Source organism: Bos grunniens, chromosome 23, assembly GCF_055505025.1.
Source record: "Bos grunniens cultivar Pamir isolate PY7600 chromosome 23, Bosgru_T2T1.0, whole genome shotgun sequence".
Classification (NCBI taxonomy): domain Eukaryota; kingdom Metazoa; phylum Chordata; class Mammalia; order Artiodactyla; family Bovidae; genus Bos; species Bos grunniens.
The window spans coordinates 13,968,851-13,983,335 of NC_141187.1; the positions used below are offsets into that span (position 1 = coordinate 13,968,851).

A 14,485-nucleotide genomic window follows, 5' to 3' on the forward strand; every position below is an offset into this window, starting at 1 on the left:
GAGTCTATCTTCGCATAGTTGTAGCTGTCAAAAAGAGGGGATAGCTGTTCCTTTAAGCATGTTTTATATAAGAGAGAAGAGAAACAGTTTAACTGCTAAAAGGAGCAACAATTTTGGAAATCATGAAAGGAACACAGAATCTGCTTTTGTCCTTTCTTAGGGCCAAAATATTCATAATTAAAAATGTAGTACAATTGTTGGAAGGCTGTTAGAAACTATAAATGTCCAAATGTCAGGGTATCATGCAACTGATTTTTTCCCAGCTCTAACTCTTAGAGAACCAGAAGGGTCACTGAACATAAATAATAAATGTCATCCTTGGTTATTCCCACAGACTATTCAACATGGTATATGACTGATAATGGTTGACCTTTATGAAGTTAAAACTCAGAAGTTGGATATAGTCCCTAATATATTCTACTTTCTTTTAGTAATCACAGTAGATATAAAATCATAAGATAATGTAAGACCTTGGTGCTACTACTATAACACTTTTTCTTTAATGTGTACTGAACATCACTTTTAGGTTTGACTAGTTGATATTTTATTTTTCTATTATTCTGTTATACTGGAAATATGGCATATTATTTAGCATATCCATAGTATTTATGATTGTGCAGACCATTTGGGGTCTTTTTTGCAACTGTTTTCTGGCTCATGGCCACCAAAGACTGCCTTCTGCTACTTCCAAGTATTCAGCCTATGTGTGTCTGTTTCTATATTGGGCTAGACTATTAGTGAGAGGAAGTTGTTCTCAGAACTATGTAACTATGTATCATTTATTCTAATGCACAACCACAGCACCATCATTTATGATTGTAAATGAAATGAAACAGAGTTCTTGTATTGCAAATGTCATATAAGATGTAATTTAATCACATATTTTGTTAGCTATGTCAAGGTCCTTGAAAAATGAATGGAAGTTAGAGTGATGCAAATGTACTAAAATTGATTGTGATCATAGTCTGTGAATATAATAAAAACTGTTGAAGGGTACATTTTAAATGAGTGGATTGTATAATATGTGAATAATATCTCAATGAAACTGTTACAGAAAATAAATGAGAGCTTCATGTACAGGACAGAGTTAGATCATGTAAATCATGTTTATTTGTTTAAAAGGAAATAATAGATAAACCTAATAAATTGATAAATATATGTGATTAAGAATTAAAATGCTGATTATATTATTCATTACAGGAAGGACCCATGGTTCCAAATATACCACCCCAAGAAGCTAGCAACAGGCTACAGATCTTTCAGGTAAAATTACATTTTTGTGGTTACATTGACATTCCCTGCATGTTTAAGCATGAACATGAACTCTGAACATGAAATGAACATGAACATGAAAATGAACTCGTTTACAATCATTTCATTTACAATTTATACTTAGGTGGCTTCCATGGTCATCTCACCAGGGAAATACAGAGCTGCTGTCCAAAAATCAGTGTTTTCTTCTTTACTAGGAATACCCAAGACTGAGTGGATTATACTACTTCTTTACTCATTTGAACCCTGTAGAAAAGATGACGGTGTGAAATAGTAGAAAAGTCTGAATTATAGAATTTTACAAATGTAGTTTCATTACTTTCAGATATATTTATAGGAGCTTGAAATGCATGTCTGGGGACCACTTAATTTCTTAAGGAAATAATTTTATATAAAAAGATTACTTTCAGAATGCTTGAAAGTTAATTTTCCTGAGTACTTAACTTTTCCTCTGATAGCTTGGTATCAGCATAAATTTGCTTCGCAAATTTATCTTGTTTCATAGATACTATTTAATAAACTTCAATATAGCTTTTATCCTCATTATAATAAATTCTACTTTAGTGGGTTCTGAATTAATTACATCTTACTATAATTTAAAAACCTTTTGTAGGCCAATTTTGATGATCTATGGAGGAAATTCGTTACATATTCATCTGGAGAACAACTTTTTGGGTTGCCTGTGACTGACTATGAGGTTTTACACAAAACTAGGTAAGTTTAGAAATTGAACAAGTTTATTATAAATAATTAACTGTCCATTAGGTGAACATGTTGTCATTAAATCCTTCATTGTACAGAGAAGGGTCTGGCTTGGAAAATTCCTAAATAGTCCCCTCATTCCTAGCTATTCCTATTCCATTGAATACACAGTCTCCATATAAAAAATGTGGCCTTTTGGCTAACATCAAGTGTGGTTTTCCCTGATAGCTCAGTTGGTAAAGACCCTGCCTCCAATGCAGGAGATCCTGGTCTGATTCCCAGGTCGGGAAGATCTCCTGGAGAAGGGGTAGGCTTTGGGCTTCCTCTTTGGCTCAGCTGGTAAAGAATCTGCCTGCGCCTGCAGTGTGGGAGTCCTGGGTTCAATCCCTGGGGTGGGAAGATCCCCTGGAGTGGAACCCACTCCAGTATTCTTGCCTGGGAAATCCCATGGACGGAGGAGCCTGGTGGGCTACAGTCCATGGGGTCTCAGAGAGTCTGGTGTGACTGAGCGCGAGTGCCACACAATGAAGTTTTCCTGTACTTGCCCCAGAATCCCTCCTTTCTTCTTGTTTTGGATATAACTGCATCTGGGCACATGAGAGAAAGCTTTTGGTAGGAATGTGATGTTTAAAAGGCAGACTTAAAGGCAGACATGATCATGGAAATGCAGCTTGCATTTGAGAGTAAACAGATCAAATAAAACATTAGCCTTAACTTTGCTCTCATTAGCAAGTTTTGGTCACATTGTTTGCAGTGATTGGTAAGTTTGTAATAATTAAACACACTGGTAATGGCACGTAATATTGTAATTTGGAATATTTGAGAGCTATAAACCTTGACCCAATTGATGGAGCTTTGTTTGGAAACTGACGGGGTTGTATGCATGTTGGTATAAGACATTATACACATAATGTATGAAATATTTGACTAGATGAATTCTGCCTATCCAATAATGGAATTTATGTTTACAATTTATGTTACATAATGACTTAATTATTTGGTTTCCCAGAAAGGAACTCAACTTGCTGCAGAAGCTGTATGGACTGTACGATACTGTGATGGGCAATATTAGTGGTTATTATGAGATACTTTGGGGAGATGTAGATATTGAAAAAATTAATGCAGAACTTCTGGAGTTTCAAAACAGGTGAGTTTCAATCGCATTAAACTTACCAATTTATAGTGCCTATTTTAGGATCCTATAGGAATTTCACAAATGATTTTATCTTCTGATATATTGCTATATATTCGTAACACCTTCTTCAAAGAAATGTGTAGATGAAATAATTTTTTTCTTAAAGATGTCGTAAACTGCCAAAAGGACTTAAAGATTGGCAAGCTTTTTTGGATCTGAAAAAAAGAATTGATGATTTCAGTGAGTCATGTCCTCTACTAGAAATGATGACCAATAAGGCAATGAAACAGAGGCACTGGGATCGGATCTCTGAGTTGACCGGAACCCCATTTGATGTGGAGTCAGATTCTTTTTGTCTCAGAAATATTATGGAAGCACCACTCCTTAAAAATAAGGATGATATCGAGGTACCTAGGATTTAAGGTCTTACGAATGATCTGTTAAAGAATGTCTCCTTTTTCTTTTCTGAAAATTGTACAAATAAACGTTTTATTCATGGGTGTACTGATTTCCCTATATAATGTACCCTCAAAATTTCAAATGATCCTGAACATTCCTTGGTTTTGCAAAATCATGCTGTAACTCAAGGAGATAATATAATTATTTGAATTATTTAGTTTTGGAGCTCCTTAATCTGTCCTCCTTGTCCCTTAACTATACCCTTTTAAAAAATTCTGTTTATTTCTATATTGTGTTCTTGGTGGATTCCTCATAATATTTTCCAACCTTCTAATTCTATACTGTTTACTATTAGTCTACTAAATACTTTAAATTATTATATATTTCCTTCAGGATTTTTAATCGGTTCATTTCCATTTTTATGCTTAGTGTTATTTACATTTCCATCAACAATGTGCAAGGATTCCTTTTTTTTTTACATCCTCACTGACACTCTTTCTTGTCTTTGTGATGATAACTATTCCAGCAGGTGTGAGGTGATACTTCATTGTGATTTTGACTTGAATTTCTCTGATGATACGTGATGTGGAGCACCTTTATATGTACCTGTTGGCTCTTTGTATGTCTTTTTCAGAAAAATAGCTATTTAGAACCTCTGTCCATTATTTATTCAGATTGGTGGTTTTCGCTGCTGAGTTGTATGAATCTGCTATATATATATTGAATATTAACCCCTTATCAGAGCTATTATTTGTGAATATTTTCTCTTGTTTAGTAAGTTACCTTTTCATTTTGTTGGTTGTTTCCTTTGCTATAAGAAGCTTTTTAGTTTGATGCTATCCCACATGTTTATTTTTACTTTTGTTACCTTGGCTTTGGTGTCAAGTCCAAAAATATCATTGCCAAGACTGATTTCAAGGAACTTAACCACCTCTGTTGTCTTACAGGAGTTTTATGGTTTCGGGTCTTTAGTCCATTTTAAGTTGATTTTTTGTGTGGTGTCAGATAGTGGTCTAGTTTCGTCCTTTTACATGTGGGTATCCTATTTTCCCAGCACCATTTATTGAAGAGACTGTCCTTTCCCCATTGTATATTCCTGGCTCTTTTCTCATAAATTAATTAAACATATATGTACGTTTATTCTGTTCCATTGTCTCTGTTTTTATGCCAATACCATACTTTTTTGATTACCGTAGCTTTGATACAGTTTGAAAGCAGGAAGCATTATGCCTCCAGCTTTGTTCCTTTTTCTCAAGATTGCTTCGGCTAAATGGAGTCTTATGTGGTTTCATAAAATTTTTAGGATTTTTTGTTCTGTTTCTTTTATTTATTTATTTGACTGTGCCTGGTCTTAGTTGCGGCACGTGAGATCTTTGTTGCAGCATGCAGGACCTTTCTTTGAGGAGGGCAGGTTAGCTGCCCCAAGACATGTGGGATCTGAGTTCCTCTACCAGGAATCGAACCTAATCCCCTGCCTTGGAAGGCAGATTCTTAACCATGGACCACCAGGGAAGTCCCCTTGTTCTATTTCTTGAAAAACGTCATTGAAATTTTTATAGGGATTGCTTTGAAACTGTAGATTGCTTTAGGTAGTGTAGACATTTTAATGATACTAATTCTTCCAATCTATGCTCGTGGATTATCTTCGCATTTACTTGTGTCCATTTTAAGTTGCTAGCTACTAAAGTTGGAATGCAGTCTAAAACTCTACATTTTTACTCCCCCCCTACATTTTGTTTTTGGTGTCACAGTTTACATCTTTTTTATCTTGTGTATCCACTGACAAATTATTATAGTTACCATTATTTTTACTAATTTTGTCTTTTAACCTTCATACTAGACTTATAAGTGATTAACCCAACACCTTTTATAACATTAGACTATTCTGAACTTTACTATTTATTTCCCTTTACCAGTGAGATTTATACTTTCATATAGTCTTCTGTAGGCAATGGCATCCCACTCCAGTACTCTTGCCTGGAAAATCCCATGGACGGAGGAGCCTGGTAGGCTGCAGTCCATGGGGTCGCTAAGAGTCGGACATGACTGAGCGACTTCACTTTCACTTTTCACTTTCATGCATTGGAGAAGGAAATGACAACCCACTCCAGTGTTCTTGCCTGGAGGATCCCAGGGACTGGGGAGCCTGGTGGGCTGCCGTCGATGGGGTCGCACAGAGTCAGACACGACTGAAGCGACTTAGCAGCAGCAGCAGCATAGTCTTCTGTTACTAACTAGCTCGGTTTCATTTTAGCTTAAAGAAGTCCATTTAACTTTTTTTTGTAAGACTTACCTAGTGATGATGAACTCCTTTAAGCTTTTGCTTGTCTGAAAAACTGTTTATCACTCTTTCAATTCAAAATGACAGCTTCACCGTGTACTGTATTCTTGGTGGCAGGTTTTTGTTTTTTTTTTCCTTCAACACTTTGGATATATTGTGTCACTCCCTTTTGTCCTGCAAAGTTTCTGCTGAAAAATCTGCTGGTAATCTCATGGGGGTTCCCTTGTACATAACAAGCTGTTTTTTTCTTGCTGTTTTTAAGTTCCCTCCTTGTCTTTAACTCTTGACCCTTTATTTATGTGTTTTGTTGTGAATCTCTTTGGGTATATTTGTGTATTAAGCAAATAGGCCCCTTTTTTCACAGAAAGCTTTTTAGTGATCTGCCTCTGTGCTGGGCACTGGGTTGGGTGAGTACAAGCAAGCTATTCAAGAGCTATTTCTCAGTTCATTATGGGCTTGTGGGTCTCATGAACATAAGCCCTGAATTTGGGAGGGGTTGCTTCTTTTTAACAATATATGTATGCCAAAAGTTTTGTTTTCGAAGCATTCTTGTCCTATAAATGCTATTCGAATACTATTGAAGGAAACAATCAAGGAATTAAAAAAAAAAACAAACTTTGATGATCACTTCATTCTTACAGTAGGTTTTTACACTGAAGAGTGTAGCTATTCATAGGCTGTGCTTTTGAAAACTTCATTTCGCAGGAATTCTAGGATTCAGTTATTAGTTATTTTCCCCCTAAACAGAGTCTCAGTGTTGTCTATGCCAGTACATTCTGTTTGCTTTGCTCCATGTACCCTGCTAGTAGCCTAGCTGGCTGCTTACTATTACTTCATTCACTGCCTTGAAAGGAAGCCTTTTCCCTTCCTATAAAACGTCCTCTCCCTCCCCCTGTTGGAATCCTACTTATTCTCAGATGTTCCCTCCTCCATGAAGCCTTTCCTCCTGACAGTAGGCAAAAGTCATTTCTCTCTTCTTAGAACTCACAACAGTCAACACCACTCTTATTACACTTACTACACAGTGTGTGTTAGTCACTCAGTCGTGTTGACTCTTTACGATGCCATGGATTGTAGCCCACCAGGCTCCTCTGTCCATGGAATTGTCCAGGCAAGAATACTGGAGTGGCTGGCCATTTCCTTCTCCAGGGGAGCTTCCCAACCCAGGGATCGAAACCAGGTCTCCCGCATTGCAGGCAGATGCTTTACCGTGTGAGCTACTAGGGAAGCTCTACCACACACTAATTTGTGGAAATTCCTTGCACCTTCATATCCTTTCCCATCTCTGAGATTCTGTGATTCCAAGTAGGAAAATCAACTGGGGTATGTTCGGAAAATACCTTCATTTTATTTACCTTTGTGAGACTTTCATATCAAAATTTCTCAGGAAAACAGGAAAATCCATAAAAATTAGAATTAACTTTTAATCAAGTGAGATATTCATATTAGGGTCAGAAGAGGTGGGACTATAGCAATGTTTATATATTACTTTAAAGAGTTCAAAAGAATCTCACATTCTCATTTGCTTCTTATAACAAGCCACTGAGCGCAGCTGTGATTATGTCCATGTTGGCTGAAAAACAACAGTTAAAAATATAAACAAGAAACATGATTTAAGTTCCGTATCTCATGTATCTCGGTTGTGTCCACCTCTTTGCAATCCCAGGGTCTGAAGCCCCTCAGGCTACTCTGTCCATGGAATTTTCCTAGAATACTGAAGTGGACCGCCATTTCCTTCTGCAGGGGATCTTCTCAACCCAGGGATTGAACCTATGGCTCCTGAATTGACAGGCAGGTTCTTTACCACTGCGCAACCTGGGAACCCGAATGATTTTCTAGGGCCAAACTAAAAAATTATGTGATTTTAATGCACTGAATTTGTAATTGAAAATGTCATGACATATTCTTTGATTTCCCTCTGAAGGATATTTGCATATCTGCCATTAAGGAGAAGGATATTGAAGCCAAGCTGACTCAGGTGATTGAGAACTGGACCAATCAGAACCTGAGTTTTGCAGCCTTTAAGGGAAAGGGAGAACTCCTGCTCAAAGGAACTGAATCGGGAGAGATTATCACCTTGATGGAGGATAGTTTAATGGTTTTGGGTTCCTTACTAAGCAACAGGTAATTTTATAATTTGCAAGGGAAGGTTTTGATTTGCCATTTAGAGTTATATAATTTTAGATAAAACTCCAGTTTCGTAGCTGTGGCACAACACGAGATTCTGACCTAAAGTGTTGACTCTTGTCAGTCCTTACATGAACTACCTATTTTCCCTAATAATCATGGCCTCAATTTTTTTTTATGGTACTCATCTCCCCATCATAATTATTCTCCCCCAAATTGGCAGCTCATCTTCTGAATATCTTGACTCCCTACCAAGATGACATCTTCATTTTATCTTCTTTCTCTCTCATTCTTTCATTTTTTTGTCATTGTCCTCCTTGGCTGAACCTGCTCAAGTGTTCACCCAATAGCCCAAGAAGAGTAGGCTGGCAAACATGAAGGAATATGGAGAAGGCGATGGCACTCCACTCCAGTACTCTTGCCTGGAGAATCCCATGGACGGAGGAGCGTTGTAGGCTGCAGTCCATGGGGTCTCGAGTTGGACACGACTGAGCGACTTGACTTTCACTTTTCACTTTCCTGCATTGGAGAAGGAAATGGCAATCCACTCCAGTGTTCTTGCCTGGAGAATCCCAGGGATGGCAGAGCCTGGTGGGCTGCTGTCTATGGGGTTGCACAGAGTCGGACACGACTGAAGTGACTTAGCAGCAGCAGCAGCTGCAATCCCCTACCTGACTATCCAGTGATTCTTAACTGGTCTTTACCCTAACACACCTAAGAAATGTGTCACATTATTTCAGAGGTCATTAACAGAGGTCAGTGCCCAGGGTGCATGGGGATTATAATACCCTATCTGCATGTTGGGATCACTGTTTACTGAATGACATCCTGCAAGACCTCTGGCCCAAAGGCAGTCTTGCATTTGGATAATGCATTAACTCACAAAACTCCTAGGAGTTCTAGGGTGAAGTTGCTAGGCTTAAATTCCTAGGGCTCATCCTCTGCTTTCAGGGAATCTGAATAATCTGAATAAGCTGGCAAAGGTGACCATTGGCTATTCAGTGGTTCCTGGACTTCACAGGCTTCTGCTTTGCCATGGTTCATTGAAAAGTTTGCCATCTTGATTTCCTGAATTATGATCTCTTGAAGAAAGGCTGTAGATTGATCTGAGCCAGACTGTGCAACTCAGGAATTCAGACTTGAAATTTTTCTTAATTTTACTGTTAACTTGCATAAAACTTGAGTTGTTGTTGTTCATTTGCTCAGTCATGTCCGACTCTTTGTGACCCTATGGACTGCAGCACGCCAGGCTTCCCTATCCTTCACCATCTCCCAGAGTTTGCTCAAACTCATGTCCATTGAGTCAGTGATGCCATCCAACAATCTCTTCCTCTGTCATCCCCTTCTCCTCCTGCCTTCACTCTTTCCCAGCATCAGGGTCTTTGCTAATGAATTGGCTCTTTGCATCAGGTTACCAAAGTATTGGATCTTGAGCTTCAGCATCAGTCCTTCCAATGAATATTCAGGATTGATTTCCTTTGAATTAACTGGGTTTGATCTCCCTGCAGTACAAAGGACTCTCAAGAGTCTTCTCCAACACCACAGTTCAAAAGCATCAATTCTTTGGCACTCAGCCTTCTTTATGGCTACTGGAAACACCATAGCTTTGTTTGGCAAAGTAATCTGAGTGGTTAGAGTACTAATTTATTGTACTAGTAAACTCAATGTTGAGGTCCTGCTAGGAAGAGTATAAGGATATCTGAGAAGTCACAACACTATTGGAGATCCTTCTTCTAGAAAACTTTGCAGCACCAAGTGGATCCAGAATGCCTCTTCCAGAGCCAACCATAGCCTTATCTTGTAGCAAGTGCCAGATGAATCTCTAGGGCTATTCAGATGTGATGTCAGAAGAAATTGTGTATTTCCATGGGTGAGACTTGACTCACCTCAAATACCTGGATTGTGACACTTTCCTCATGGGATTCCATGAACCTTCTTTTCTGTCATTAACAGGTTCTACCATGTAAAGTTGTGCAGTGCAAATACCTGGCCAAAGGACAAAACTTGTCATTAGTGATTTATTTCAAGTCCCCCTTTTTCATGTTGGGAAGTTATACACCATCAAAGATGAGTCTTTTCAAAAATTTCTGGGCAAAGTTATTTTTAACTCCATTTATCTAGGTGCTTCAGCTCCCTAAAATGCTTATCCACACCCTCTTGGTCTGCATGTATTGATTTTGAAGGTGCTTTTGGCATATTGACTGCCTTTCAGCTCTAGACTGATGGTCAGATGCACACTATAAATTGTGAGTTGAGAAAAAATGCCTCTTACTACTAGATCAACTCATCTACCTCCTTGGGGCAATTTTTGTACCGCCACTTTATACCTCCATGTATAACATAAGCTTTTGTAGAAACCAAAGGTTGCACTCAAGCATCAGACTATACCCAGAAGAACCCCATTCTATATGTGAGTCCCTTCAAGTCACTCTGTCTTGGATCAAGAAAACTTTTAAGACTGTACAAATGTCACTCACCAGGAAGTGCCACTACACAACTTCAAAGCTATATGCTTGCATTGCCACAACTGAAGTTGGCGTCTTAATCCAACTGTAGGTAATTAGGTCTTTACCCAGTATCTTCCCATCACTTCCTCATGGCATCCACTCTATTTCTTGTCTTTCTTATTTGTGCCCAGCTTTTTGGACACCTTGTAGTCTCATGAACTCTTTAGCTAGCCCCGATGGTGAAGAAGCAGGATGGGGAAGAAATGGGAACAGTGACAGACTTTATTTCCTTGGGCTCCAAAGTTACCATGAATGTTGACTGCAGCCATGAAATTAAAAGACACTTGCTCCTTGGAAGAAAAGCTATGACAAACCTGGACAGCATATTAAAAAGAAGAGACATCACTTTGCCGACAGAAGTCTGTATAGTCAAAGCTATGGTGTTTCCAGTAGTCATGTACAGTGTGAGAGTTGGCCCATAAAGAAGGCTGAGCATTGAAGAACTGATGCTTTCATACTGTGGTGCTGGAGAAGACACTTGAGAGTCCCTTGGACAGCAAGAAGATCCAACCAGTCAATCCTAAAGGAAGTCAACTCTGAATATTCGTTAAAGCTGATGCTGAAGCTCCAATAATTTGGCCACCTGATGTGAAGAGCTCATTGGAAAAGACCCTGATGCTGGGAAAGATTAAGGGCAGGAGGAGAGGGGGGTGACAGAGGATGAGTTGGATAGCACCATCGACTCAATAGACATGAGTTTGAGCAAACTCCAGGAGATAATGCAGGACAGGGAAGCCTGGCATGCTGTGGTCCATGGGATTACAAACAGTTGGACACAACTGAGTGACTGAACAACAACCACAAGGGCTTCTAGGGAGTAGCAGTTCTGGATCTTTAACACTGCAGAATCTACTAAGCACAGTGCCTGGTGGAATTAGCAGTCTGTAGGTAAGGCAGACGACATTTGTAGTGAACATCAGACCTCAAGTTTGACCCAGGCCTTGTGTTAGTAGTTCCACAGACCAGTGATAACAGGGCCCTATGTGTTATTCTCACGGGCAGTCCCCACTTGGATTTGGTTCACAGAAGCCTTGGCAGGCCATCTTAGTCCGTATTTTCCCTATACTCCAAAGAGCAACCAGTACAATTCCTTTGCTAGACCTCTGTAGCTTAAAACTAGGCAGATTTCTTAGTTTATCACTGAAACGTGGGAGCAGTAAGTGAGATCACTATAATTCTATGTTTTATTCATAAAAATGCAAATATCTCATTAACTTTATGAAATTTAATAGGAGCTGCTTTTTTGTAGGAAAAAATATTCATTGTCAAAGGAATATTTCTCCTTCTTGTTAAAGCCTACTATTGTCTGAATCTTTCTTAAAATGTAATATTTTTCCATTCTTACTTTTTAGATATAATGCTCCATTTAAAAAAAATATTCAGAATTGGGTGTATAAATTGTCTACTTCCTCAGATATAATTGAAGAGTGGCTAGTAGTCCAGAACCTTTGGGTTTATCTTGAAGCTGTCTTTGTAGGTGGCGACATAGCCAAACAGCTACCACAGGTAAGTACGGGTCTTGTAACTGCTGATAGAATAGTTGGTGTATGTTGTCTGTATGTCTCTGTAGAAATCTTCAGAAAGACATATGGTCATGTCTTGAGGATTTGTACCAGTGGTTTGCAAACTGTGGCCAACTCACCGATTTTTGTAAATATAGCTTTATTGGAATACAGCTGTGTCTCCATTCATTTATGTCCTGTCTGTGACTGCTTTAGCATTACAATGGCACAGTTGAGTAGTTGTAACAGAAACCATATGGCCTTACAAAGCCTAAAATGTTTGCTCTCTTGCCATCAACAAAAAAGTTGCAAACTGCTGACCTTTGCTTTACATTAATAGAAAGAAGAAACTCATAGTATTTTATAAATATATATTATAAACATAATATTTTCAAATCTGTTGTCTGAGGAGGTGAGGTACATTCAAATATGATACTACTAAATTATAGAAGTTCATCTCTTCTAAGAGTTAGACTTATTCCTCTGAGTTAAAATAATCTGTAATCTGTAAACACAAATTAACTACTAGTAAGTTAACTAATAGTAGATTAGAAACACGAGGCAAGGAAACTTAGCCTTAGAAACCTGTAACAAATTATTTAAAACAGCTTTATTGAGACCTTTTAAATTAATACCGATACATTACTACTAACTTTATTCTATAGAGGTAATTTTCCTTTTGTAAAATTAGTCTTGTTCTTTTGATTTTCCATATCTATGGCATCTCTATGGGGCTTCCCTGGTGGCTCAGATGGTAAAGAATCCACCTGCAATGCAGGAGAACCAGATTTAATACCTGGGTTGGGAAGATCCCCTAGAGAAGGGAATGGCTCCCCACTCTAGTATTCTTGCCTGGAGAATTCCATGGGCAGGCTACAGTCCATGGGGTCGCAAATCTTTGTAGATTAAAAATCAAGGACAAAAGCATTTTGAAAGTAGCTGGTTCCCCTTTGTAACACATTTTTAAAACAGAAATCTTTTCTTTTTTAATCAGAAAGTTATGTTTTTTTTTTTTATCAAAAATGCACTTAAAACTTTTGATAGAGGCAAGATTATGCCAATTTCTAAAGGCATTTTTGCAATCGAATGCAAGCTTAATATCATTCATAGTAAATAGTAAATTTTCATTTGCAAAAATGTAAATGAAGCTTTGTTTCAGATTTTTACTGTTTTCTCCTTCTCTTTTTCCTGGGGCACTATTAAGCTTTAATTATTCCAAAGACACTGAGATCAAATTATTTTCATGCTTCTTCAGTTTGCTCATCAAACCAAAACACCTGGGGTGCTGAAAGACTAGATTTGCGATTTAAGTTGATAGCACTGAAAATTAATCATGCGGCACTTTGAAAAATGTATTAAATGTAAGGAAATGAATTAGTCATAAACCCTATTGTGATAGGACAGCATTTCAATAAGCAGTTTTATGGCTTTGGGTGTCTGTTGTTCAGAGTTAATTCAGATGAAAAAAAAAATGCTCCTTTAAATTATGTAGCCTAAGATTAATAGGGTGACTTGAGGAACTATAGGACATGCCAGAGTGAAGACTTTGCTTCATTCAGTCATCCACATGCCAACTTTTACTGACTATGGGTTTGTCTTTAGGAAGCAAAACGTTTTCAGAATATTGACAAGTCATGGATAAAGATAATGCAGCGAGCTCACGAGAATCCCAATGTGATTAGTTGCTGTGTTGGAGATGAAACCATGGGGCAGCTTTTACCTCATTTACACGAACAATTAGAAGTATGTCAGAAGTCACTTACAGGGTAAGAGTTTAATTTTTTCATTGCCTAACATTTTATATGTGATGGTGTTTTATCCAAAATTAATAGAATTGACTGCATTTCTGGTTTGGTAGTGACGGTTGAAGTGGTGTTAGGAATTTAACATTTCACATAAATTTGATTTCTTTGCAAAAAAAGACACCTTCAAGTTAGGGTGGGTGAATTAAGACATTGTATAAGTTTTGTAGGGCTGCTGTGACAAATTACCGCAAACGGGGTGGTTTAAGATGACAGAAACTTATTTTCTCAGTTCTGGAGACCGTAAGTCTAAAGTCAAGGTAGCAGCCCCTTCTGAAGGCTCTAGGGAGAATTTTCCTTTGCCTCGCCCAGGTTCTGGTGGCTCTGGGACTACCCTTGGCTTGTGGCTACGTAACTTCAGTCTCTGTCTTTATATGTCCTTCTCCTCTTCTTCCTGTGTGTCTCTTATGAGGATACTTGTCATTGGACTTAGGGCTCATCCGGATAATCCAAGATGAGCTCCTCTCGAGATATTTGACTTCAGTACATTTGCAAAGGCCTCTTTTCCAAATGAGACCGTATTCACGGATTCCAGGAAATAGGATGTGGACATGTCTTTTGGGGGCTACCAATCAACACACTGCAGGTGTGGAGTGGAGAGGTGCACTCACAGAGCAAATAGCCAAACAAATTCACAGATAATTTTCTTCAAAGGCAGTTCTTTCTCAATTTCTTTTGAAATAGGGCGAAAATATACCCCGGTTTGTCCAAATTTTTGCCTTTGTCCTGACTGAATGGCTAGTTACCTCCGCCCCCCG

The 14,485-nt window shown here is 38.3% G+C and overlaps 1 protein-coding gene across 1 annotated transcript in view; it reads left to right on the plus strand.

Annotated features, from left to right (window-relative positions):
- Positions 1 to 14,485, plus strand: part of DNAH8 (dynein axonemal heavy chain 8) — a 317,992-nt gene that overhangs the window by 104,898 nt on the left and 198,609 nt on the right. The window contains exons 31-37 of the mRNA XM_086371558.1: positions 1,201 to 1,263; positions 1,886 to 1,986; positions 2,984 to 3,121; positions 3,276 to 3,516; positions 7,714 to 7,913; positions 11,776 to 11,929; positions 13,528 to 13,691. Coding sequence (XP_086227684.1) covers positions 1,201 to 1,263; positions 1,886 to 1,986; positions 2,984 to 3,121; positions 3,276 to 3,516; positions 7,714 to 7,913; positions 11,776 to 11,929; positions 13,528 to 13,691 — 1,061 coding nt within the window. The remainder of the gene's footprint in view (positions 1 to 1,200; positions 1,264 to 1,885; positions 1,987 to 2,983; positions 3,122 to 3,275; positions 3,517 to 7,713; positions 7,914 to 11,775; positions 11,930 to 13,527; positions 13,692 to 14,485) is intronic.